The sequence below is a fragment of the Vulpes lagopus genome, chromosome 1, assembly GCF_018345385.1.
Source record: "Vulpes lagopus strain Blue_001 chromosome 1, ASM1834538v1, whole genome shotgun sequence".
NCBI lineage: Eukaryota > Metazoa > Chordata > Mammalia > Carnivora > Canidae > Vulpes > Vulpes lagopus.
In genome coordinates, this window is record NC_054824.1 from 155,836,973 (window position 1) to 155,863,496 (window position 26,524).

Here is a 26,524-nt window from a genome sequence, read left to right on the forward strand (position 1 = left end):
CATAAGAAGAGACCACAGGGCTTGCTCTGTCCTGTCTCCCCATACCTCCACCACATGAGCCGCAGCAAGAAGACAGCTAGGAAGAGAGCTCTCACCAGAACCCAACCTGTGTAGCACCTTGACCTCAGATTTCCAGCCATCTGAACTGTGAGAAATACATGTCTGTGGTATAAGCCCCCTAATCTATGGTATTTTGTGATAGCAGCCTGAGCTGCTGATAGCTGTTGATAGCATCAACTGAGACACCAAAGTAACGTGAGCGAGGTGCCCCCGACGTGATCACTACAGAGAGCATGGCACCCCCACGGCATTCCTGCCAAAAAGGTATAACCTCATTCTAATCCTGAGAACACATCAGCTCCACACATACTGCGGGGCATTCTACGAAGTCTCCAACCAATTCTCTACAAAAGTGTCACTGTCATGGAAGACAAGGGAAGAGCACAGACTTGTCAAAACTTGAAGAAGACAAAGGTAGCCATGACATGATTGTGAACCGGATCCTGGAACAGGAAAAGGATGGGAATGGGAAAAATGGGTGAAATCCAAATCAAATGCATAGTTAATAGCACTACACCAATATTAATGTCTTAATTTTGGTAACTGCTATGGTTCGGCCAGGTGTTAACACCAGAAGAAGCAGGGCAGATGGGATTCTCTGTACATGCTTCCCAGCTCTTTTCCAAGTCTAAAATCATATCAAAATAAAAAGGATTAAAAAACGAACTACTGGGTGGCTCAATCGGCTAAGTGTCTGCATTCAGCTCAGGTCAGGATCCAGGGGTCCTGGGTTCAAGCCCTGTGTCGGGCTCCTGGCTCAGCAAGGAGCCTGGTTCTCCCTCTCCCTCTGCCCCCTCTCCCTCCTCATGCTCTCTCTCTCAAATAAATAAAAATTAAATCTTAAAAAAAAAAATTCCATCTCTTCCTAGAGTAATTCCCCTGGGTCTCACCAAAGGTGAAAGCATTGTCTCCAGAAACCTGTCAGCTTTCAAAATCGGTTACTAGATGGAGGAGTCACTTCACACACAGTAGACAGTGACATTTCAAGGTGAGGGCTGAGGTTTGGCACTGACACATCGTGAGTTACCGGCGACGGTGTGAGGAAACCATGGCTCAGCCAGAAAGGCCCGAGGAGGAGGAATGTGTTCAGAGATGGGCAGCTGGGGAGGGAAGGGGGCCCCAGAAATGGAGTCCGCTTTCCAGAACACTGAAAGGAAAGGACTGGCCCAAGGTGGAGGGTAGCCCAGTCCAATGTGGTCGGGAGAAAGAGGCCGGCGGGCCAGGGCTGTGCTTGCAACACGGATTCTGAGCTCCGGCGTCCCCTGCCTCAAGCTGCTGCACTTGGGAAAGCTGCCTGGGAAAGACGGGGGACGCTCCAGGAGCCCTGAGCGCTCACCCTTCAACACCTGAGAGCACCCTTGAGGCCTGCAGGCGGTTCCTGCCAGGGCGAACATCCCTTGCCCAGTGGACGCCCAAGTTACCTGTGATCCTGTTGGAAATGCTGAAGAGCCTGGACGTCCTCTGCCGCTGCACGAACGGCTCCCGGTAGTACCGATCCCCAAAGCACATGCCCAGCAGCTCCTTGCGAACCGTCTTGTTCCAGAGCCCGTAGATCAGGGGGTGGCAGATGGCGCTGGTAAAGGACAGCCACGTGGCCCAGGTCTCCAGGGCCGGGGAGACGTAGTTCCTCCCCCAGAGGGCCTCGGAGGTGATGACAACCATGTAGGGGCCCCAGGTGACCATGAAGGCCCCGATGACCACCAGGATGGTGATGAGGGCTTTGCACTGGTTGGCCGAATAGACCACGCCCTGAAAGGCATTCCTCCTGCTGCCGGAGGAGGAGGTGGAGGTGCTGGAGTTCTTCCTCCCGTTCCTCTGTGCGTCCTCCTCCACGATGACCACAGTGCCACAGTGCACCTTGCGGGCCTTGACCCTGGCCACGCGGAAGATGAAGCCATAGCACACCAGCATGACCAGGAAGGGGAACAGGGCACACCAGATCTGCCAGAAGGCGGTATAGCCGGGCTCCCGGTGCCACGCAGCCACACACATCCACTTGAACTCGTCAAACTCCACCGACGACCAACCAAACAGAGGTGGCAGGCAGCCGATGAGGGAGTGAAGCCATATATAGACAAGCGCCATCACAGCTCGGTTCCCCGTGATCTTCATGGGATACACCATGGGGTACAGGACAGCATAGTAGCTAGAGAAAGGGCAGAGGGAGACGAGAGAGGGTAGTCAAAATAGGGACCATATACCAGAATAGGCACCCTGTGCCCTCCAACACAGGGAGCTTTGCTGAATTTCTCCATCCGATCCAGCCATGTGGTCAGTGCTCCTATAAATAGCTCCTTCTCCCAACTTCTCCCCGACAAGGCACAGACTGTGCTATGTTACACAGCTTTCTGGGACCCCGCTTCAGGCAAGAGCTGGGTGCCAGAGCTCCAAGTCACAATGTGAGAGCCCAATCATATTTGGGGCTGTGGGTAATGTTGAGGCATCCACAGGAGTTCTAAGGGATCCTGCATCAAGCCAGATAATTTCTGGGTTGCTGACATTATTAATCCATTTAGATCAGTTTTCAGAGGGTCATTAAAAACCAGAGCAATATCAAAGGACTAAGGGGTTCATTCACTGGATGAACATTTACTGAAGGCCCGCTGTGCTAAGCGCTGTGCTATGTACTGGAAAGGCAGTGAGGAGATGTGAGGGGAGACGGACAACAGGGAGAGGTTGAGGGTCTGGAGGTAAGAGCTAACTGGAATCTTCACGACAACTGCTTGAGGTGGTGAGGATTACCATTATCCTCATTGTACAGATGAGGACACTAAAGCAGAGAAAGAAGATGTAGCCTGCCCAAAACAAGGGGAAGAAACAAGAGATAAACGCAGTCCCCAATGCACAGGCCAGCAGTTGCTCGTTAACCATCTCCTCCAGGAGTCCACACCATAGGGGCGGCTCCCAACCCCTTGGCCATGGGTGGAGGAGGGATACTTGGCAGGGCACCTGTTCCAGACGGCAGGGTCAGAGCAGGCTTCCTGTGGGAGATGGCACACACATCCAGGTCTTCAAAGATCAGAAGCCCTGACCCAGGAGTAACGGGGGGGGGGGGCAGCTACGGGAAGGCATGGATGGGAGCCAGTGCCTGCCTCAGGGGAAGGCTACACAGGGTTCAATCACGCAGGTGTGGGGCGGAGGCAGGGCGGGAGATGGAAGCCGGGGCCAGGGGCCAGGAGCCAGGGGCCAGGGGCATGTGAGCCATGGAGGCCTGACCAGACCATGGGCTGGAAATAAACCACTGTCCTCCCCACTCAGACACTTTATCCAAAGGAAATGCTGTTTAATGAGTAATAGTGTTTTCCCCATGAGGGCAGCATGTGGAAAAGACAGGGGTGGCCACACTGATGCTGCCCGGTATAGGTAGGATGTCAGAAAATGGCCGTGGCGGTGAGGGTCACACACCTCCCGGGAAGCCTCCTGCTCCACTGGGACCATCTCGAGTCACCCTTTGTTCATCAGCGGCTCCAGGCCAGGGGCCACTGTCCAAACTGCCATATGCTGCTTGCTGCCTCTCCTGGGGCGGGGTGGGGGGGTGGGGGGCTGCTTCCCCCATCTGCATCCTTGTGAAGGGCCCTCCTAATCAGACATAAGCCTGGGGCTGCTGATGTTGGGCTGCAGGCTCCAGCCAAGATGGAGCCTGGAAAGACAGCGTTTCCAGGTGTGAGATCTGAAAAGATCCCACAGGGATCTGGCACAGATTACAGCTGTCACTGCACACGGCCTGGGGTACAACTGTCACTGTCTTATGCTGATACCTGGGCTTGCACCTTGCAATGTCCGTGCAGCCCACGAAAGGAGCATGCCTTTGGAGTTGGAATGCCTGGGTTCAGATGGTGGCTCTGCTGTCTACTAGCTGGGTGACTTTGGGTAGCTGATTCAACCTCTCAGAGCTTCAGGTCCTTCATCTGTACCATTGCAGAAGCCCGGCCACAGGTCTGCTCCGAGAATGCAACGTGTTGGACTGAGGGAAAGGCCCAGATGGTGCCTGCTCTTCCCCTGGCAGTGGGGGCAGAGCCTGCTCTCTCTCTGACCAACCTCTCCCTCTTCTCCTGAAGATGGGGGCCCATATTGTTCGTGCTGCTCCCAATGGCCATGACCAGGAAGGGACACTGGGCTCTTCTGAGTCCCAAGAGATGAACCAGGCCATTCTGGTGGTCTCCTACCTCCTGCCAGGTGATGGCCCAGACCCTGACCTGTACATCATCCCAGCAAGTGAAACGTGAGGAAGTAGCTAGGGTGGGATGGAGGGGTGCCTGGGAGGTTTCCTTCACTTACACAAAACAAGGCAGAGATTTTTCTTTTTCTTTTTTTTTTAGATTCGAGAGGAAGTGCATGCATGGGTGTTAGCAGGCAGAGTGGCATAGGGAGGGAGAGAATCTCAAGCAGACTCCCTGTTGAGCGAGGAGCCCAACATGAGGCTTGATCCCAGGACTCATGAGATCATGACCTGAGCTGAAACCAAGAATGGGACACTCAACTGCCTAAGCCACCCAGGTACCCCAGATTTCTTTTCTCTGCCCTCTTAAAAACTGTGCAGGCCCTCTGACCTTAGGACACTTCAGGGGCAAGGGCACGTCCAGGTGTGGGAAGCCAAGCCTGGGGAATGTTAACTGCCCCTGGCTCCTCTGACCAACCCTGCTCTGGCAGTCGTAAAAATAATTACAATTAATAAGCTGTCCTCTGCAACCTACCCTTCTGGCTATTCTTAACACAGTTATTATTATTTTATGGCAAGTCTTCTCTTTATTGTAATAAATGGTATTTGCTTCATCCGCTGATGGAGGTTCTGGCCATGAGCAATTCCAGTGGGACACGACAGTACTCTCTCCCAGCTGGACCGAGTCCCCCGGGATGCTGGGGTCAGGGGCCAGCTCCCAAGGGGTCAGTTGCCAAAGGTCAGAGGGCTGCCCCTTTATCCCCCCAGGACTATTCTAGTTTTGGGGTTTGTTTCCATCTTTTATAAAATTTATATACAATGAAATGCACAAATCTACAGCTCTATAAAGATATGAAACAACCCCACACCTGCCCACCAAAAAAACATGGATTTCAGAGATTTGAAATGTCATTTCTTTCAACTTAGCATCATTTAGGTCTATTTGCAGGTTCAAAGGAAAATGCAGGTCTCAAGCAACTCCCTGCTCCCCTGCAGGTCATCGGAGGCCAAAGCGCAGGGGTTCCTTTCGCCTTCTGGGCTCTTGCTCGTAACTGGCTTCTGGGGCTCTCAGTCTTTCCTCCAGCCACTCATTTTTACACATGAGCCCAAGCAGGACCCCTGGTCCCAAAAGAGGCTCTCACAACATCACGTGTAACTGACAAGCCATTATGCACACGGGGGCTCTAACGCGGAGCCCTCCAATAGCCACGTCTAGGTCAATGAGACAGCTCCACCTACAGATGTGAACAGAGCCCAAGGCAAGAGGAGAACACAAGTTAACTCATACTGAACAGTCTCCTAAAAGCACTAGTGAATTGCTTCACTATGACTAACCATCTCACAGTCCCAGCTATCTTGATTTATTAAACACGGGTTTTAGAGCTGGGGTTTCATCCATCTCAGCACAAAGTGAAAACATGAGCAGCTTCCAGGCTAAGCTAGAGGTGACCATGTCACAGACTTAGGCATGGAGAAATTCTGCCCTGGTCTACTGACGGTCCCCACCTGGCCCTATCTCCATGTGGCTGGTTTAGGATGTTGACACTTCCACCAAACTTCGCTCCAGTCGGCTACTCTTTCTTCACTTGTGTTTTTTTGCTGTCTCTTCATGAGGCCACAAAATAAACACTTTTGGTCATCTGCCAACTTATTGATTGATTTATTTAGCTGGGGTTCACGACTGGGGATGACGTGTTCCCTGGGGACATGTGACGATGACTGGAGACATTCTGGGTTGTCACAACTGGAGAGGAGCTACTTGCATCCGGTGAGGAGCTCCCAGTTCAGCCCCGCGCAGCAAATGTTACCGGCCCACGATGTCAGCACTGTCAGGCTGAGAAACCCAGAGCTAAACTAACCACTTGTCAGACATGACCGGTGGTTCCCTGTGCAGTCTCTGGAGGTGATTAAAAGCCCAGCCTCTACCTCCTCAGAACTGGACGAGCCACCTACCAGCCATGTGGGCTTGGGTGAGCTCACAAAGCCTCACAACGGCACCTGGCAAGGGATCAGCAAGCAACCCTTTTTAGTTGAGGTCGTGACCACGGCCCCAGGTTTTCTTCTTTTCCACTTTCTTAGAAATGTAACTATTTCTCTCTTCTAGTCCCATTCTCTCTGTTCTTTGTCTCTGCGTTTTTGCTTTTCCTCTTCTCTCTCCCTCCTGACCCCCCATCTCTCCTTCCCTTCCTCTCTCACAGACACACACACACGCACACATAGTTGCATCTTTAGGTTTCCAATAGACTATGGCAAATAGATGACCTCTGAAATTACCAAGATTGAGTACAATTAATTTAACAAAATTAAGCAGACAGGAGTGTATAAATATGTCACTTAAATGGACAAAATCAAGTTAACTGGTCCAGTCAATTTGTATCTTTAAACCACACGAATGATCAATATAAAAAAATAAATGGCACCTGCCATGAAGTTATTTGAAAACTTTTACCACATTTTATGCCAGTCCCTCCCCTGTAATCACAAGGTTCTGGTCAAGGCATCCTACTTGCTGTCCTAATGTATTCATTCAAATGCCACCTTTCCCAGAAGCACCCCTGGCCCTGCCACCCAGGGCTGGACTGGAGCTGCGCCCTCGGCTATTTTGGCTTTGTGTTCACACCCACACTCCCCTGCTGCCTCTGCCTTTCGCCTGTAAACTCCTGGTGGGCGAGGTCTGTCCTGTCCGTACTTGTATCCTGCCACCCTCAGGACTCAGCACAGGGCCTCCCCTAGAGTGCCAACTAGTGCCAACCAGTGCCACAGTGGGAAAGAACAGGGTGCCGGAACAGGTCACCCATCTCAGGGACAGTGCGCTCTGACAGCACAACTGGAGGATCTGTCATGCTTGCAGAGGAACCCAACATTCAAGCAAACAACTTACAGCCCCTTAGAGCCACCCCTGCCACGCTGGGACAATGCCCCAAGCATCCATATAGAGATGACCCCCGTGAGAGGCACTTAAGAACTAACTCCCCAGCTCTGCTCTAGCCATTGGTCCTCACTCCATGTCACACAGGACCCAAGTCCCAGGAAAGGATGCTCAAAGATCGCCAATTTTTTAAAAACATAGAATTTAGAACAACAGTGAGATCCCATGCCTCCCACTGCCAACAAAGTTTCAGTTTTTTTTAAAATGTCACATAATCAGTCTTGATAGGATGCTGACAAATAGCTACAAGAGTAAAAATCTGTACCATCTTCTGAAAAACAACATGCTTTTTACACAAAGAATCTTGAAAGTGTGTTTTATTACTCTTACCAAAAACACAATTCCACAACATACACCTTCCTCAAACGTGCTCTATATGACAGTAAGCTAAGAAGGGACTGTAAAACAAATTCTAGTGCCTCCTCAGGATGGAATACCATGGAACCATTAAACATCATGTTTCTAAAGAGCATTTAATACTTGCAGGTGGGAAAACAATGCTCATGATCACTTGTTAAGTAAAAAAGCAGGTAACACAAACCACACGTGCCATAAAGCCTATTTAAAAAGCGTACTGCATGCAACCAAAGATTACTAGAGGTAAATATACTAACATCAAAACAGTGATTGCTTCTGATTGGTGGGATTAGTTCTTACTTTATTCTTCACATTTTCTGTATCATTTTCATTATTGGGAAAAAAAAAAAGAGATTTAGAGAAGCCAACTGATTAGTTATGACCAATTTGCATTCCCCACAGCCAGAGGAGGCCGACACGGTCTGGCCTTAGGCCTGGTACAGGCCTGCACTCTGGGTGCACCATCCAGCTACCGCTCATCAGCTCAACAACAGATGGTCCTGAGGGAGCCCGCGGACCATGTCACCCAGTGACAGGAACCCCGGCTAGCCTCCTGACTCCACTGCTCCCTCCTGATCCCACAATTTCAATCTACCCGAGCCCCCCGAAGTCAAACACTTGCCTGTGATGAGTGAAGTGCCCATGAGCAAAATCCTAAGAAGCATGATGAACGGAGGGGCCCAAGCAAAGCAAGAGACAGCAGGCAGCCCTCTGCGAAGCCCTGGACCTAATTTCCCTGACAGATCACTTTCCCCAGTTTCTTTTCCTCATCTATAAAGGGTGCATCAGAGGTTTTAAGAACTTTCTTCTTAAGCATCAGAATATCTTTTTATAAAAAATAAAACTAAATGCAATAATGCAGATTAGATAAAATCAGAGGTACTCTGGTCAGAGGGATGGAGGACGAGGCCAAAGCCCCCGACATCCTCCCAAGGAACTAAGAAAGTGAAAGTCACAGGACCAGATGATCTCCCAGGCTCCCCCCTCGGCACCCGTTCCTTAATTCCTTGATTCTCAGAGGCAGGCTTACCGGTCGACAGCGATGACCCCGAGCGTGAGCATGCTGGCCGAGCTGATCAGCAGGTAGAGGAGGGCGGAGAAGTTGCACCAGACCACGCCAAAGATCCATTCCCTCCGAATGGAGCTGGTGGCCACAAAAGGCAGCACCAGCACGGACAGCAGGAAGTTGGACAGGGTCAGGCTGAAGACGAACTTGTTGCTGAGGGTGAGAAGGTACGACTTCTTGTACAAGGTGACAGCGATGACCAGGTTGCCCAGGCAGACGAAAATGGTGATGATGATGATGGTGATGAAGTCAGTGACGACAGCGCCCCCTTCACCACCCTCCTCCTCCGTGAGGTTACTCAGCTCCTTCCTGTGGCCGAGGGAGGAGTTCAGGCTCATGGTCAGGGCACCTCGGCGTGCGGTGTGCAAAGCATGCTGGACGGCTAGAAAAAGGGGAGACCGATGGACAGGAAAAGACTCATCAGATCCTCTCACATGCACTTGACAGAAGAGCAGCAGAGGCTCCAGTCCTCTTGGCAGCCTGAGACTCTCAGCCAGGCTCCCCGGCTCAAGCTCAAAAGCGGCCTGTTTTCTACAACCTACTTTGTGTGGGACTCCCTGTGTCTCCTTGAACGATGTGTTCTTCCAACCTAACCCAACCTAATCACTGTTCCTGTGGCCAGTGTTTAAAGCCCGTGATGTATAGCCTGCGTGTTGGCCCAAGGGCCAATTCTGGGGCCCCGCCGCACAGGGGCTGGTCCCGGAGATCAGATGTCCAGCCTGGGAACCTGCACTGGAAACAAGCAGCAGGCAGGGGACTCTGTGCTGCTCCGGGGCCCTTGCAACTCGGGGAGCTCCCTGAGCCAGCGGCAGTAGCATCCCACAGAGCCCACAGAGACCGGGAATCTCAGGCATGCCTCTGACTCCCTGAACCAGAATGTGCATATTTTTTTTGGTGGTTTATGGGTTTGTGTTTTTTCTTTTTTCTTTTTTTTTTTTTACATTTTTTAAAGTTTAAATTCAATTAGCCAACATAAAGTACATACTTTGTTTCAGATGCAGAATCCCATCCCCAGGTGATTTGTGTGCCTGTTCAAGTTCCAAAGCAAGCTTATCGTAGGAACTCTTCTGAGGTCCCTGAGCAGACTTTTGACACGTACAATTCATTCAGAACCATCATCTTGGCTCTTGTCAGACACAGCGAAGGAGGGCAAGCATCGGACACTACGCACAAACGGGGATATGCGGGCACAGGGTGAGGCCTTGGCCCACAACACCATTCTCCACACAGCGCAGCCCCTGCTCTTGGGACACTAGCTCGAGACCTTGGCTAAAACTGAAGGTTAACATCTTAACATTAAATTCCAAGGGCCACGTTTCTTCAAAAACTTCACCTACTTTCATCAGCCAAAAAATCCCACCAATCACTTCCCCTACCTGCTCCTGTTCCCAACAAACAGAAGACACCAGAAAGGAAAGCTTTCCTTCCATGAGCCAGATGACAGGACCACAGTTCCTAATCTGCCCACACAGGGAGGCAGAGGCTTTCCCCACTGCCCCTGGCTGACCTGACACCACTGTCCACACACTTTTGGCCACAGGGAGCAGGTGGGTTCAGAGGTGGCCCTTCCCCTTCCAGCAGTCCCATGTGCTGGTCAGAGAACTTCCTGTTCCAGGGAGCCTGCCTGTTGTGGGTCCTCACCACAGACCTGAGGCCTGCTGGCTTGAGCCCCACCAAACAATCTGAATCCCTCCTCCACTTGATAGCCTCTAAATGCTTCCCGAGTGACTTGCTTTCCCTTCTCCAGATTTTATCTCCTGAGTCCCTGATATGAGTCCAGACTCTTGGCTAATTCAGACTCCTTGCTTTGGACCTGTTTGCAGCTAACTGTGACCTTCTTGATCCCATATTCTCCAAAACCGAACGCATCTTCTGGATGTGGTCTGCTAAGTGTCGAGCACAAGGGGGCAATTTTCTCCATCATCAGACCAACCTCCTCCTGCTGTTCACTCTAAGAATGCATTTTCCTTCAGCAACCGTATCATCCTGTTGGGCTTATCTAACTGTGTGGTCGTCTAAAACCCAACACTTATACACATAGGAATTTCTGTGAAGGCAGCTGTCCCCAATCTTTAATTGATGGCATTAATGTTTTTAAACCTAAATACAACACATTATTTCTACTAAATTTTATTTCGTGCATTTGGGCCCATAATTCCATGCTGCTGAAATATTCTAAATTTTTGCTCAGTTATGCAGTATGTTAGTTACTCCGGCTTTGTGCAATGAATATACCTTGTATGCCTTCTACATCTGTGTCTTTGTAAGGTTGTCTCGGGGTTTTGTCTTTATTTTGTGAGTTCTGAATTTTGTTAACTCTTTTTTTTTTTTTGAATTTTGTTAACTCTTATAAGTAAATTATTTGGTGTCTCAAAACAAAGGTCCTACGTGAGCATATTAACTTTGCAAGTGATGACATGGTAAAGAAAACAGACGTTGAGTCATTAGACAAATGACAAAATACGAGAAAGTATTTATAATTTATGTCATAGAGAAAGGATTAATCAATTTAATTTATAAATAATTAAAAATACCCCAGAAAGGTAAAAAAACAGAAAATTGAACAAAAGCTATAAACAGAAAAAAACGTAGCTCTCTGAGGAGATAGATATCAACAAAACTTATGGTCATTTTGCATACATATATCCATCAAATCATTATGTCGTATCCCTTAAACTTACATGATGTTATGTGTCAATTTATATTTCAATAAAAGCAGGCACAAATAGACATAAACAGTTCACAGAACAAGATATACCAATCATACTGTAAACCTATGAAAAGGTGCCCAATGTCAATTAAAATAAGAGAAATGCCCACAAAACTACATGAGATAACATCTCTTAACTTTCATGCCACTAAAAACTCACGAGTGCGGCATCACTCTGTTGGTGAGGCTGCAGGGAAACATGCGTTCTCCCACACTCACTCCAAATGTGATTGCAGAAGGGAAAAGCCCTGTGGAGGGGGTTTGGCAATATCTAACAAAGCTCCATATGCATGTGCCCTTTGACCCAGCAATTCTATTTCTAGGTACCTGCCTGAAGGTATAAGTTCATAATATGAAATGACAGATGCACAAAGTTGTTTCATTTGTTGAGGCACTAATTGTAAAAAAACAATAAGAAATTAGAAAAATGTGAGAAAGAAGGGAAAATAAGAATGTATCCGCATATAAATATGCATAAATATTAGTTTACTTATACAAAAAGAAAAATAGTAAAGATAACTAGAAATTAAGAAACTAATGGAAGCAAAATTTCTCTAAGTATTTTTCACAGTTTTGATTCTTGAACCATGTAAATATTTTATATACTAAAAAATTTTCAATACAAATGAATGCAAAAAGTAAAATTGGGGCACCTGGAGGGCTCGGTGGTTGAGCATCTGCCTTTGGCTCAGGTTGTGATCCCAGGGTCCTGGGATCACGGTCCACATCTGGCTCCCTGCAGGGAGCCTGCTTCTCTCCCTCTGCCTATGTCTCTGCCTCTTTCTCTCTCTCATGAATAAACAAATAAAATCTTTAAAAAAAGGAGACAAAATTATTGCCAACAGAAAAATTAGGCCTAACTATATATTCGATTGATAACATAACCATACAGACAAAAAAGTTCTATCAAGTAAACAGTATTTTGGGGGCATCTGGGTGGCTCAGTGGTTGAGCATCTGCCTTCAGCTCAGGTTGTGATCCCAGGGTGCTGGGATTGAGGTCTACATCCGGTCTCCCCACAGGGAAGTCTGTTTCTCCCACTGCCTATGCCTCTGCCTCTCTCTGTGTGTCTCTCGTGAGTAAATAAATAAAATCTTTAAAAAATAATTAAATAAAATACAGTATTTTGACTACAAATTGTTAATGGTATATATTAAAGGACTACCAAGTTTATTTAGTAGGCTTGATGTTAATGGTGTTGTAATTTTACGACTATTCTGAGTGTAGAGCAACTGAGTATGTATGTCTGTGGGAGAAAGGAGGCACAGATTATGGAAGAAGAAGAGGAGAGGATGGACCCTGTAGTGTTAGGTTGGTACAGGAGGCATCAGTATGAACTCCCTATTCAAATATACAGAAACAGCTTCCAAGGAAAGTCCCTGAAATGCAGTCAGAAAGATTAAGAGAATGAAACTGTAAAATAAAAAAGTAAATGAGAAAATACGTGATTTATTCCTCAAGCTAAGCAGAGTGTTTTTCACTCATTAAGGGAATCCTATCTGGCAAAATGGTGGACTCAGCCTACATGAATGTCTTTCCCACTCCAAATTCACTGAAATGCTGGCTTAAATGTGACCCAAGTTTTTAAAAAGGAAAAGAAAAGCCAAGAGAGAGAAATCCACAGGTACCAAAAATAGGGAGAAAATTCAAAGTCAGTTAAAATCCCACACCTACGGCCAAAAGAGTGTTAGATCCAGTTCAAGAGCCCTGGGGCTGAGGTGGTTTACGTGGGAGGGCAACTCTGAGCTCCACAAGGCAGAGAACTGGAACCAATGCCTGTATAAACCATGGGTTCTAGAAGCGCAGCCCCCTCCGTGAATAAGAGATTAGAAAAGTTCTTCCCGCTGGCAGAGGGAAGCAAAAAAAAAAAAAAAAAAACCCACAGTCATTTACCTGAGGCTCTGGGTGGAGCATGAAAAACACCTCCTGCCATGAGAAAGCAAACACTGAGTCATGTGCCATGCTGATGCAGGTACCAAATCCATGCATTCTGCATGGGGCAGAAATCCAAACTAATAAATCCACGTAAAAATTAATGCTGACAAAAGTAAACATAAAATGGGTCTGTGGTAAATTTCCACATTCACAAAACAAACACTCAGTGAAGGTGAGTGCATAGTGTTCATCATGAGTGACAATCAGAACAAAAAACAGAATTGACATTCCAAGAACTTAAATTAATAGAAAAAGTTGAATGAGACTATAATATAAATATTATTGAAAGCTTTAAAAAGAAAAGGGGTAAGAACCATAATGAAAGAACAAGATACCATGAAAAAATAGTAAGCAATTGAGAAAAAAAGAATCCTATTGAGATTCTAGAAATTAAAATTTTTGTTGTCAAAATTAAAAAGTCAATGGTTATGCTGAACAGCAGATTTAGCTAAAGAGAAAGATGGTAAACTGGTAGATGGCTCTGAGGAAATTACCCAAAATTCGATTAAGAAACTGAAAACATGAAAAGTCAAGATTTACGAAAGACAGATAAGAAGATCCAACATAAGTTCAATAGAAGGGCAGCAAAAGAGTGAAGAATGTAGGTAGCAGATGCTGCTGGGTGCCTACCCAACCACCACTCTGGCTCTTCTCCTTACTGGCAGACCTCTGACTTGGTTCTGGTGTAATCCTCCTCCCAGTGACTCCAAGATGGTTGATCCTATCCCTAGATCTGGGAGCTAAATCCTGGTTGGTCTAAAGTGATCATTGTGTCCCTTTCTCCATGCAATCCTGGCCAAGTAGTCAAGAGGAGAAGTCGGGGGTTGGCAGGGGTGGAAATCGAGGTATCTGGGAAAAGCTGCTCTGATCTCATAAAGACCCCAGAAGACAAATCTTTTCCTGAGGGCCCTAAGGCAGGCATTTTGGGATCCTCAGAGGTGCTAAGCCAGCATGTTACGCACAGCAAGGAGATGGTCAATCCTGGAGCCGCTGAATTAGCAAACCATCGAGTCACTCATCCTGGCTTGTTACAGGAAATACATTTCTTAAAATGATTTTTAGATCTATTTTCAGTTTTGTTACTTGAGTCCAAAGCACCCAACTTGCATTCAGTTGGGCCTTGACTGTCCACATCAAGGTTGACACAATTTTTAAAGAGATGACTGAACATTTTCTAGAATTAAAGGAAGACACAAGTCCTCAGAATGAAGGGTTATCTCGAATTCTAAGAGTAAATTAGAAAAAGTCTGCATCAAGGCACATCACAATGAAAAATGCCAAACATCAAGACACAGAGAAAATAGTAAAAGCAAGTTTTCTGATAAAGAAGTAACATTAAATAAACAGCAGACTCTTCTTTTGAAGAAAACAGAAAATAGAGGCCAAAAAACCGTGGAAGGATCTCTCAAAGTGCTGACTGAGGAAAAGAACTCTTTCCCTAAAGTTCTATAATATCATCCAAGAGAGGGCACAATACACTTTTGAGGCAAACAAAACCTGAAAGTTTACTAATTGTAAACTGACTGAATGATCCACTTAAAGACACATTTCATGAAGGAACCCAAAATCCAAAAAATAAACAGCGTGCAAGAATCAACTGTTAGAAAAGAAACTGGCAAATTTATGCATAAATCTAAATAACAACTGCTTAAAAATGAAGCTTAAATTTAAAAAGTTAAACATCAGCCATAAATTTTATATTAAAAAAAAAGAGCTAATTTAGAGGCTTTGAAACCAGGGCAAAATTAAAATACTAAGCAAAATGGAAGCTCTTAAAGGCATGGTTAGAGTAGAAAGAGTCCAGATTATTAAGTACTCAGGGCAGGATCTTTGGTTAGGGCTGCTTCCCCAGCACCTGCACAAGTGTGTGGTATGTAGTTGGTACACTCAATAATTATCTGTAGATGAAGGACTAGCTTCCATAAGTTTGTCACTGCTAAATATGAGTATTAACAATGTAAAAGAATAAAAATAGGATGCAGAACTTAAAATCCAAAGACAGGGGAAGGGGCGCCTGAGTGGCTCAGTCAGTTAAGTGTCTTCCTTCAGCTCAGGTCATGATCCCAGGGTCCTGGGTTTGAGCCCCACATCAGGCTCCCTGCTGAGCAGGGATTCTGCTTCTCCCTCCCCCTCTGCCCCTCCCCTTCCTGCTCATGCTTATGTGTACACACGCTCTCTCAAATAAACAAATAATCTTTAAAAAAAACAAACAGGGACGCCTGGGTGGCTCAGCAGTTGAGCATCTGCCTTTGGCTCAGGGTGTGATCCTGGGATCTGGGATGGAGTCCCACATCAGTCTCCTTGCATGGAGCCTGCTTCTTTCTCCTTCTGCCTATGTCTCTGCTTCTCTCTCTGTGTCTCTCATGAATGAATGAATGAATGAATGAATGAATGAATGAATAAAATCTTAAAAAAAAAAAACAACCAAAAGCCAAACCTAAACAGACAAAAAAAACATAGAAAAGACAGGGAAAAGAATTAATAAAGCAGTACTCTCCCCTGTTACTCTCCAGAGGCCCTACAACAGGCACACTTCTGAACTGTAGGACCAGAGAACCCAGGGCTGCCTGCAGAGCTGAGGCTCTCTGGTCCAACCTTTCCCAGGAGGCAGAAGGGGTGTGTGGGCCAAAGAGCTGCCCACCAGGGAACTCCAAAATCCCGGCCTCTGCCAGGAGGCCTCCCAACTTGTACAGTGGGGAGGCACAACCCCAACAAATCCCCCAGGGGTGTACCTTTAAAGAACAAGAGAGAGGACTCAGATTGCCCCAGCCAGCAAAGGCGTCCTGGCAGGCAGCCCGCTTACCCAGGGCCTGACAAGCCGGGGCCCATTGAATGGAAGCAAATTCACGTGTGACTCACATTACCACTCTGTGGGCCAGTTCTGCCGCCAGACACAAAGGTGGTTCAGAACTCCCACACTCACTGTGCCCTGCCTTGTTGCCTTGTGCCGTATCTCTGAGAAACAACACATGTGTTCCATAACTGAGGTAGTTTTTTTTTTTTCTTAAGATTTTATTTATTTGTAAAAGAGAGAGAATGAGAGGCATGACTGGGGTTTTAATAAACGAATCAGAAGTTACTCCTGACAGGTTACCAGGGAAGGCTTCACATTCCCTCCTCTTTCCTGCCGTGGCTCAGTGTAGCACGGATGTACCTCTTCTGGAGTTACCTTGGCCTCTTGGCCATTCCTAGAGATGGTGAACAGTCTGCTGGGTTGGATTGCTGGCGATGGCTTCAAGTCATTCAAAGCCAAATCTTGATACAGTATTATTTTGGGTTAAAAAATAACGCAGTGTTACGGAATATTGAGACAGGTATTTATTGTGTTTTATAAACCAGTTTGCATGGTAATTTCCAAGAAGTAATCCTACAAGTACCTTGATCTGCAAAAACAGAATTACTACAAGGTAAGGGTAGATTACCTCTCTTGTTTAATTGTGCAAATTTGGATAGTATGATCTCACCTCATATTTTTACCTAGAACTCTGATTTTCATCAAGTTGTAGTGGCCATCCTTCCTGCTCAGACCACTGTCATCTCACATTTGTCAGAAAAAGACGGTGGCCTGGGGGTGAAGTGTACAAACAGCACAGCTAAACCGCCTGGGTGTGAGGTCTAACTTCTCTACTTATTAGCTACAAAAACTTATTGACTTGTTTCCTCATCTATAAAAAAGAATATATCTTCCTCATAGTCATTATGAGAACTGAGTTTACGTTTATTTGTACCAAGTGCCTAGAGCAGCATCTGGCACACAGCAAGCTCTCCCCACAGGTCTCCCTCTCTCTAGTGTTAGCATTGGAAGGTCTACCCTGATTTCACAATGGGAAAGGATGCTTCCTCCATTTTTTGGCTATGGCCACATGACTCAGGACTTTGGCTGGATCTGCTGAAGGACAGACTAGCCAGAGCTTGGTTGGCTGATAAACTGGGCCTATAGGTGGAGCAGCTGGCTCTCTGGCACTCTGAGGAGAGCGCTCATGGGCAAAGCTGAGGGAAGGATAGTGAAAGAGGGAGAGGGAAGGCAATGGATCCATCCAAAGAAGCTGATGAAATAATTTGAGACTCTCAATCTTCTTGTTCTTCTTGAGTACATTTTCTCCTTCACTGAGGCCAACTAAGCTGGGTTTCTGTCACTTGCAACTTAAAGAATCCCAGCTAATACTCTGATATGCCATGGTCTTCATACAAAATGTCAAGACCCCACTTTTTTGGAGATTAATCCCAAGAACCTTCCCTTTTTTAAGATTAGGCTGACTCCTCAAGCACAGCTTGGCCTTCCTCAGCCTCATCCTAAAAACCTTCTTATCCCTTCCTTCTTGTTGCAGACTCATGGACAGAAGCATCATGGACTCCTTTTCATCCCCAGAGTGCGGTCTCTTTGGGATCAGGAGATCTGTGGCCCAGCCTACAAGCCTCTACAAAGAAAAGGAGGCCACCCCTGCCCTCCACCCCTTGTAAGTGAGGCTGTCAGAGTCGGCCTGGGGGGCTCAGCTGGTAAAGCATCTGCCTTCGGCTCAGGTCATGATCTCCGGGTCCTGGAATGGAGCCCCATGTCAGGGTCCTTACTCATCAGAGAGTCTGCTTCTCCCTGTGTGCTCTCATTCTCTCTCAAGTAAATAAATAAAATCTTTAAAAAATTTTTAAAAAAAAGGTTCAGCCCAAGAGCCTGCATACAACTGGCCTTGGCTCAGGGGGCTGCTAGGAGGCCATATTGGTCAGAAGGAGACACTTCTCTAATACAGGGCTGCCAGACAGGATGAGACACACCTGTCCTCTCCCTAAGTCTTCTATAGAAAAAGATTCTTTTGGCAGAAGATTCTCTTCTGACATTCTTAATTATACCTAGTTCACTTTCTCCTCCACGGCCACCCCACTCTGTGAGCAGCCTGAGTAGGGATGCCTGGGTGGCTCAGTGGTTGAGCGTCTGCCTTCGACTCAAGTCGTGATCCCAGGGTCCTGGGATCGAGTTCCACATCAGGTTCCCCTCAAGGAGCCTGCTTCTCCCTCTGCCTGTGTCTCTCCCTCTCTCTCTCCTTGTTTCTCTCATTAATAAATAAATAAAATCTTAAAAAAAAAAAAAAAAGGAGACTGAGCAGCCCAAAAGCTGGGACCACCAGCTACCCTCTGCTAAAGAAAGTAAATGCCAATCAAGAGCCAGGCAGGTACATAAGATACTCAAATAAACAACCCTCCAGGCGAGGAAGTATTCCTAAACACCACTTCAAACAAGCCCAGGTGAGGTCAGTACAGCACTGTTTTGGCAATTCTCTCAGGTCCTCTTCATCTCAGCACCTCCAAGCGCTTTATACACATCAATCACCAGCTGGGGAGGTGCAGTTGGAAAGAAGGTTCTAATAGCTACCTGGCTTTGCACCAAGGTAACTGAGATAGACAGTAAACCCCACCCCTCCCACTTTCAAACCAGACCACACAACTCACTGAGAGCCAGAGAGGGATCACAAGATGCCTGCGTTTCCCCAGGGATCCCCAGGATCCCCATCATCCTGCCATCTTTCCCCTGCACTGACATCAAAGTTGTCCCCAAAATGGCAGGTGCGGCAAGCTGGCCTCAGCAACCCCAGAGGGAGACCTGCCCACCTAGCCCAGAGTCTGCTACCATGCACTGTGCACTTTGCTCCTGTCCCCACAAGGCCACCACAAACCTAGTAATGTCCTAGTTCCAAGCCTCTCACTTCACATGTAGGGCAAGTGTGAGCTCTAGTCTGCTTGGGAAAATGCACCGCAGAAGGAAAAAAAGCTACAGTCAGAATCCGAACAGCCTTACAGTCCCCGACTGGGTTCCTGGTGCGCCAGCGGGAGAGACCTGGCTTCAGTCCCCTCTGCACAAACATCATCCATTTGAGTACCTCACTGCCCTTCACGGCATCTATTTGTAGAGACTAGCAGGCTGGAGGTCAGGGCTCCTCACTGACTGTGACCCTGTCCCACACAGGTCAACAGTGAGTCTGCTCAAGGTCTTCCCAAAACCAAACCCTCGTTCCTCAGCACAGACATTTCCCAAGGCTTGCTCCTTGATCCATCCCTTTCTCCCTATACCCTTGAGAATCTCATCCATGTCCACAGTGTTGCTTAATTACTTTTAACTAATAATAAAGTGTTCGGAAAATACTGTGCGACATACAACGTGCCCTTATGTGCATCATCTCATCAGATCATCTGGGTAACTTTTAGAGGTAGGAATTATGCTTCTCGTTTCAGAGAGACAGCATAACATGGTTAAGCATGAACTCTGGAACTAGAGAGCCTGGATTCAAATCCCAGCTCCACTACTTACTGGCTCTGGGACCTTGACATGTTACTTAAACTCTCTGGGCATGAGCTTCCCTTCTGTAAAATGGGGACAATCCTCTTGCTCAGGCACCTGCCTCATAGGGTTGGTGAGAGAAGTAAATGAGTTAATATTTTTACAGTGTTCAGCATAGTGTTTGGAATCACGTGTTTGCTAAATAAATAAAATGGGGAAACTGAGGCTCAGAAAGGTTAAGTGCTTAGTTTGAGAGGACAATAGGTTGTAGCAGCTCTACAACTTGGTCCAATGGCTGTGATGCTACCATCTATCTACAATCTAACCATTCACCATGGTAGAAGATTCAACACGGTGTGGCCTCACCTACATTTCAAATTTCTCACCCACCAACCCGTTTGTGGGCTTTCTGCTCCAGCCTGCTAAGCCATATGTTTCCATTTCCAATTTGCTTTTGCTTCTGCCTCTCCTCTACTGGGAATACTTGCCCTGTCTGTGGAATGGCTCATAAAGATTTACTAAGTCTAAAATATGCTACTGATCTATTGGTATAATAAGTTTATTGAAAGAGGGAAAGAAACAACAAATAAATGGGAGAGCAGGGTGACTGAAGCCTAAAGAACCAACAAAAAATATACCAGGGATCCCTGGGTGGCGCAGCGGTTTGGCGCCTGCCTTTGGCCCAGGGCGCGATCCTGGAGACCCGGATCGAATCCCACGTCGGGCTCCCGGTGCATGGAGCCTGCTTCTCCCTCTGCCTGTGTCTCTGCCTCTCTCTCTCTCTTTCTCTGTGTGACTATTATAAATTAAACAAACAAACAAACAAACAAAAAACCAAGTCACCACATGGAATTTGGCAATCATTTCTTGGACAGGAAACAAGGGTACAAAAAGAGAAAAAAATAGACACACTGGACTTCACAAAGATTTTTAAATTCTGTACATCTAAAAGTGCTATCCACAGAGGAAGAAGGCAACCCACAGGATGGGAGAACATGTTTGCAAATCACAGATCTGGTTAGGGATTAATATTTAGAATGTATTAAGAACTCCTAAAATTCAACAACAACCTAAAAAACATCTGTGTGTAAAAAAGAGCTGTAAAATGGCCAGCAGGCATATGAAAAGATGCTCAACATCACTGGGCATTAGGAAAAGCAAATAAAACTCTGAGGAAATATCACCTGATACTCGTTAGAATGGCTACTAAAAGGGGAAAAGCCCCACAACCAGTGTTGGTGAGGATGTGAATGTGGAGAAACTGGAGCCCTTCTGCATTGCTGGTGGGAATGTACTGATAGAACCGCTGCAGAAAACAGCACAAGGGTTTCTCAAAAAGTTAAATACAGAATTGCCATACAATCTAGCAGTTCCATTTCTGGTTATAAACCTAAAATAACTAAAAGCAAGGTCTCAAAGAGATACTTGTGCACCCATGTTCCCAACAGCATTATTCACACTAGCTAAAACGAGGCAGCACCCAAACATCCACTGAGTGATGATGGATAAGCAAAACACGGAACACCAACAGGCTGGAATATTATTTAGCTTTCCAAAGGAGATTCTAACACAGGCTCCGACATGGATGAAGCTGGAGGACACTATGTCGAATGGAGTCAGCCAGCCACAGAGTGACAAATATTGCATGATCGCACTTAATGTGAGGTGCTCAGAGCGGCCAGAATTAGACTGAATGCAGAATGGTGGGTGCCAGGAGGGAGGGGTGGAAGGGAGGGGGATTGGTTAATGGGTTTAGTTTTACCAGATGAAAAGAGTTCTAGAGATGGACAGTGGGAAACGCTGCACAATGTAGTCGGTACCACTGATTTGTGAAGTAACAATGACTAGGATGGCAAGCTTTAGGTTAAATACAATTTAAAAAGCTGAAAAACATATGTATCTGGATTCCTCCTCTCTCACTCCTCTGACAGGGATTGGGGAGTCATCCAGTGAAGGTAGTGGCTATGCTCACTATGGTAGGGCCTCTGGAGTCCTCTCCTCCAGCAACAGAGGGTGTGAGCTGTGTCCGGCCCGGACCATCCTCACCGGCTCCTCGGGCACAGTGACCCCCCCACCCCCGCCACCAGCTGAGTACCCTAAGGAAAACCCTTCGTCTCCAGGAAGATGAAATTCAACTTTCTGGTCATCAGACTCCTTTGTTGCAGTTGTCGTGCACGGTGGAGGATGTGAGAACACTCGGTACCGAGCCAAGGTGGACGTGGAGCTGTGGGCTGTCTGCTGAATTTTTTCAAAGGGTCACTGGCCTGTGTCCCAGGCCGCCATCAGCAACACCAGCCACTGCCAGCATCACCCTGGTGTTTCCCAGTCAACGGGGACAGGGGATGGTCCATTTTGCCTCCCAGAGAGTCCACAAGCAGCCAGCTGCAGTCTCGATGAAGACAACTCACCAGGGGAGAGTCCTAAGTCCAGAGAGAAAAGGCAGGGAGGGCAGTGTGGAGGGTGTGACCACAGACAGCTCTCTGGGCAAGTTTTAGCAACCTGAAGGTCGTGCAAGACCTACTAAAGAAACTGTTCTTCCAGTTGCACACAAGGCGGCTAGCTTTCCTGTGCCAGGGCCACTGGACAGCCAGCCCGGACCACATGATACCCCTGGGTGGGAGAACAGCAGAAACGCCAGCTTTTCCAGGGCAGGCTCGGGAAAGCCTCCGCCGTGCTGGCCCGCAGCCATCCTGCCTGGAACTGGGACCCAGCAGCTCCCAAAGGCAAAGCTGGGTCAGGCCAAGTCAGGACTGCCCAAGGCGGCTCCCAATTACCTGCCACTGCTGCCAGACATGAGTGTGGTGGGCCAATGGTCCCGGCAGGATCTCTCGCTCGGGCAGAGAGAAGCCAGTGCCACTCCCCCAGAGCTCCCGACTCATACGTGCAAGTGGCTACTCCACATCTCCAGTCGGATGTCACCAGCATGGCATGCCTAGCACGTCCGGAACTAGATTCTGTCAGACCTCTCTTTTCACGTTCTTCTTTCTCATATTATGGCTCCCCCATCCTCCCAGTTGCTCAAACCCTAAACTGAGGAGTCACTCCTGACTCCTTACTCTCTCTCTCTCTCTCTCTCTCCTCCTATCTGATTTATTAGCAAATCTATGGGCTCTGATTTTGAAATGCTTCTAAAATTCAACTATGTTTTACTATCTTTGCTACCATCACTCTGGTCCAGGCTATGTTATACCTTCTCTCTGGATTATTAAAATACCTTCCTCGCTAGCCTACCTGCATCTACCATAGTGTCCCCATTCTCAACACAGCAACCAGAATGAGCCTGTTCAGAGGCCAAAACAAATGAACAAGTCACTGCTTTACTCATAATCCTAAAAAGGTATCACTCAGAATAAGCCCTGCCGTTTCCTAGATGATGTAGCTCTCCATTACTATTCAACCTTGTAATAAAACCTGCTTTTTATACCCACTTCAACCACACTGGCTCCTCACTATTGCACAGATACATCAACACACATCTACCACAGGGCCTTTGCACTTACTATTTCTATGCCTGGAATGCCCTTATCCTAGATATCTTTGGGGGCTGCTCTCCCATTTCCTCTAGGTTTTAATTCAAACCACCTTTTGGGCAAGGCCTTCCCAGCCCACACTGCTTTTCATAACCCTCTCCAACACTTTGTGGCTCCAGTCCTTTCCTTACTTTTTCTCTTTAGTTCAGATGCACATACTTATTTATCTTGTTAATTAATGCCTTTCTCTCCCTCAAGACTGTATGCTTCATGAGCACAAGAAAGTCTGACCTGCAAATTTCCTCACCAGTTAAGAATAGTGACTGACAAATTACAGGTACTCAATATATGTGATAAATAACTGAATATGTGAATGAACCATGGGACACAGGGCATCCTGGCACACTAGGTAGTTCTACCACGAGATAAACAATGTTATTGTTATGTTAATGTTAATTGGCTTTTACCCTTATTTGTTTTATTCATTATCTTCCTAGAGCCTAGCAAGCTAAATTCATATTGCTAAAATTGAGGACATTGTTTAAATGTTTTAAAGTAGTATCACTTCTAAATCTTTTGGAAAATTGTAACATTAGACCTTCACTGTATAGTATATTTGTCTGCACTTACGTATCCAGCTTTCTGGTGGTATAAAATCTAACTAACGAGGCTCAACAATATTGCAGTTTCCTTCTTGCTACTTAAAAAAATACTAAAATTAGGGCACCTGGATGGCTCAGTGGTTGAGCGTCTACCTTTTGCTCAGGTAGTGATCCTGGGATCGAGTCCTGCATCAGGCTCCTGGCAGGGAGCCTGCTTCTCCCTCTGCCTATGCCTCTGCCTCTCTCTCTGTGTCTCTCATGAATAAATAAGTAAGATCTTAAAAAATTTTTTTCCAAAAGGCCAAGCCTACTTCTTGAAGAGACAGACCCTATCTGCCCTGGCCTGTGTAACAAGGCAGAGTGTTACTAGTTCTTGGATATCTTCCCTTTTATTTCCTCTACAAACTATCCTATCACACATCCTCAAAGTCATGCTTTCCAGACTGTGGGTGGCAGTTGACTGTAGACCAAACAAATGAAGTCTTGCATATGGAACTACTATTCTTCAAATGTCTACAGATGCCATTGTGGTCGATAAAATTAACATTCGTTTTTCACATCGTTATTGATTCAAAGCAGCTTTTTGTAATTAAGCATTTTCTCCAGCTGAAGTGATGTTAAAAGCCGAGGAGGATCCACACAGCCTGGGAAGCTTGGAAAGCACTACCATATGCCATTCCTGGTCCCTGACCTTTGTTGCCTCTTATGTGAATAACATCTAGCTCAAGGTATCCCTTAACAGTAAAATTTTGAAGAAAACTTTCTGGAACATTCCACCTCCACAGTGACCCTTCCAATGTCTTACTACCTATAGCTTTCCTTTTACATTTTAGTTATTCTGTCAAAATATGCAGGTCTTAGCACAAGTTTTTATTTTAGGTAAGGACACTTACTCCTCCAGAAAACTTATTAATTCTTCCTCAGTTTCCCCTATGAATTCCCAACAGCACCTTGCATGTGGGAGAAAATATTTTATATGCCCCCTACTCTTTAATATCTAAGTTGATCTGATATTCAATATAAAAACCAGTTTTTGGGACCTTGACAGAAACAAGGTTTGAATTTCATATGACCTGTGTATGTCATGTAACCTCTCTAAGCTTCAAATTCCCCAACAGGAAAAAGAGAGTGAAATTAACCGACTTTATGTGATTGTCAAGAGGATTATATGACTTTGCCAGAGCAGCTAGGCAATAAAAAGAAATAAAAGGCATCCAAATTGCAAAGGAAAAAGTAAAACTGGAGGTGCCTGGCGGCTCAGCAGGTTAAGCGTCTGCCTTCAGCTCAGGTCACGATCCCAGGGCCCTGGGATGGAGACCCACTTCAGGCTTCTTGCTCAGTGGGGAGCCTGCTTCTCCCTCTGCCTGCCATTGCCCTGGTTGTGTTCTCTCTCAATTAAAAAAAAAAAATCTTAAAAAGCAAACATTAATGAATGAATTCAGTAAAGTCCCAGGATACTAAATTAACACACAGAAATCAGATGCATTTCTATACACTAATAATGAGCTACCAAAAAGAGAAATAAATGGGTGCCAGGGCAGCTCATTCAGGTAGGTGTTTGACTCTTGATTTTGGCTCAGGTCATGGTCTCAAGGTTATGAGATCGAGCCCCACAATGGGCTTCACATTGGGTCAGTAGGTTTTTTTTATCTAATGACCATATCTGAGACAGAGGCCATCACAAAAAGCCCTGAGGAATAAAGAATGTCCCCTCCCACCCTTACCATATTGCCACGGGTTCCTGGATACTCCGAGCTTCCCCCTTCCCATCCGTCACTCAGCGATCCCCAGAAAGGTTTCCTGAATTCCTACTTTGTGCTAAGCCACTAGGACACAGAACTGAAAATGGAACCGAAATCTCTCTTCCAGAGCTCACATTCATGGGGGAGGAGACACAGACTGTAAACAAAGAGATAATAAATACACAAAATAATTACAGATAGTGGTAGATGCCATGAAGAAAGAGCAGGGTGAAAGGGGAAGGAATGGGTGATTGGGGGAGTGGGTAGTCAGAAGGTCTCTCCCAGGAGACAGTAGATCAAAGCAGAAAACAATGCAAAGGAATTTCAGGCCAAGGGAAGAAGCTGTTCAAAGGCCCTAAGGCAGAATGAGCTTGCTGAGTTTAAGGAATGGTGAGAATGCTGGGGCGAAGTAGAAGAGGGACCAGCAGACCAGCTAGATGACATCACAGAGGGCACCAGACCATGGTGAGGAGCATGGATAAAAGCCCATGTGTGACAGAGACCCCTGGAGCAATGTGACTGACATGTTTTAAAAGGGTCACATTGCTACTGGGTCAAGAACAGATGTGGGGGGATGGCGGAGGCAGGGACACCAGTTAGAAGGTGGCTGCTGAAGCCCAAGTGATAGATAAAGGCTTGGACCAGAGTTGCGGTAACAAGGTGGTTTGAAGTGATGAGATTCATTCATCTCCAGTATTTCAGAACTAAAAGAGGCCACAGGAGCAATTCAGTGTAGCCATGTTATCTTACAGATGATGAAAGAGAAGCCCAGAGAAGTGAGTGAGTTACTTAGCTACATATGTGATTACCGTAATCATCGGTAGAGCCCAATGTCCTGACTGTCACTACAGCTCCGCAGAACCGTGGGGTGTAGAATGCAGGTAGGAAGGTGAGCCCTCTAGAAGGCAGTCCCTGTCAAGTGTCAAACAGATGACTGTCTTTGTTTTGAGCAAGGATGACTTCTTCACCAAATCCAACATGCCTCCTTAAGCTCCCGTCAGTGCCACTGCTTACCAGGATGCCCTCTGCCACACTACTTCTTCCTCTCCCATCTGTAGAGGGAATTAACTGCTTATCCCCCTATATCCCTTTGCTCTGAGAGCTGTCCCCAAGTCTCTCCTGGAGAGTCACCCTTTGTAGACCTGAAGTCCATGTGCCTTCACGGATATGGCATATGCTTTATGCCACGCCAACCAGTACATTCCGACTCCCTCTGAGCCACTGAG

General features: G+C 46.6%; 1 protein-coding gene across 5 annotated transcripts in view; it reads right to left on the reverse strand.

The window, feature by feature from the left end:
• Nucleotides 1-26,524, reverse strand: part of GPR161 (G protein-coupled receptor 161) — a 45,230-nt gene that overhangs the window by 10,511 nt on the left and 8,195 nt on the right. For 3 of the 5 annotated variants that reach the window (XM_041752274.1, XM_041752282.1, XM_041752264.1), the window contains 2 exons: nt 8,536-8,953; nt 1,482-2,206 (listed from right to left, as the gene is read on the reverse strand). In XM_041752274.1, coding sequence (XP_041608208.1) covers nt 1,482-2,206; nt 8,536-8,953 — 1,143 coding nt within the window. Of the gene's footprint in view, nt 1-1,481; nt 2,207-8,535; nt 8,954-9,556; nt 9,735-26,524 lie in introns of all 5 variants that reach the window. The other 2 variants (XM_041752245.1, XM_041752255.1) reach the window with 1 other exon arrangement.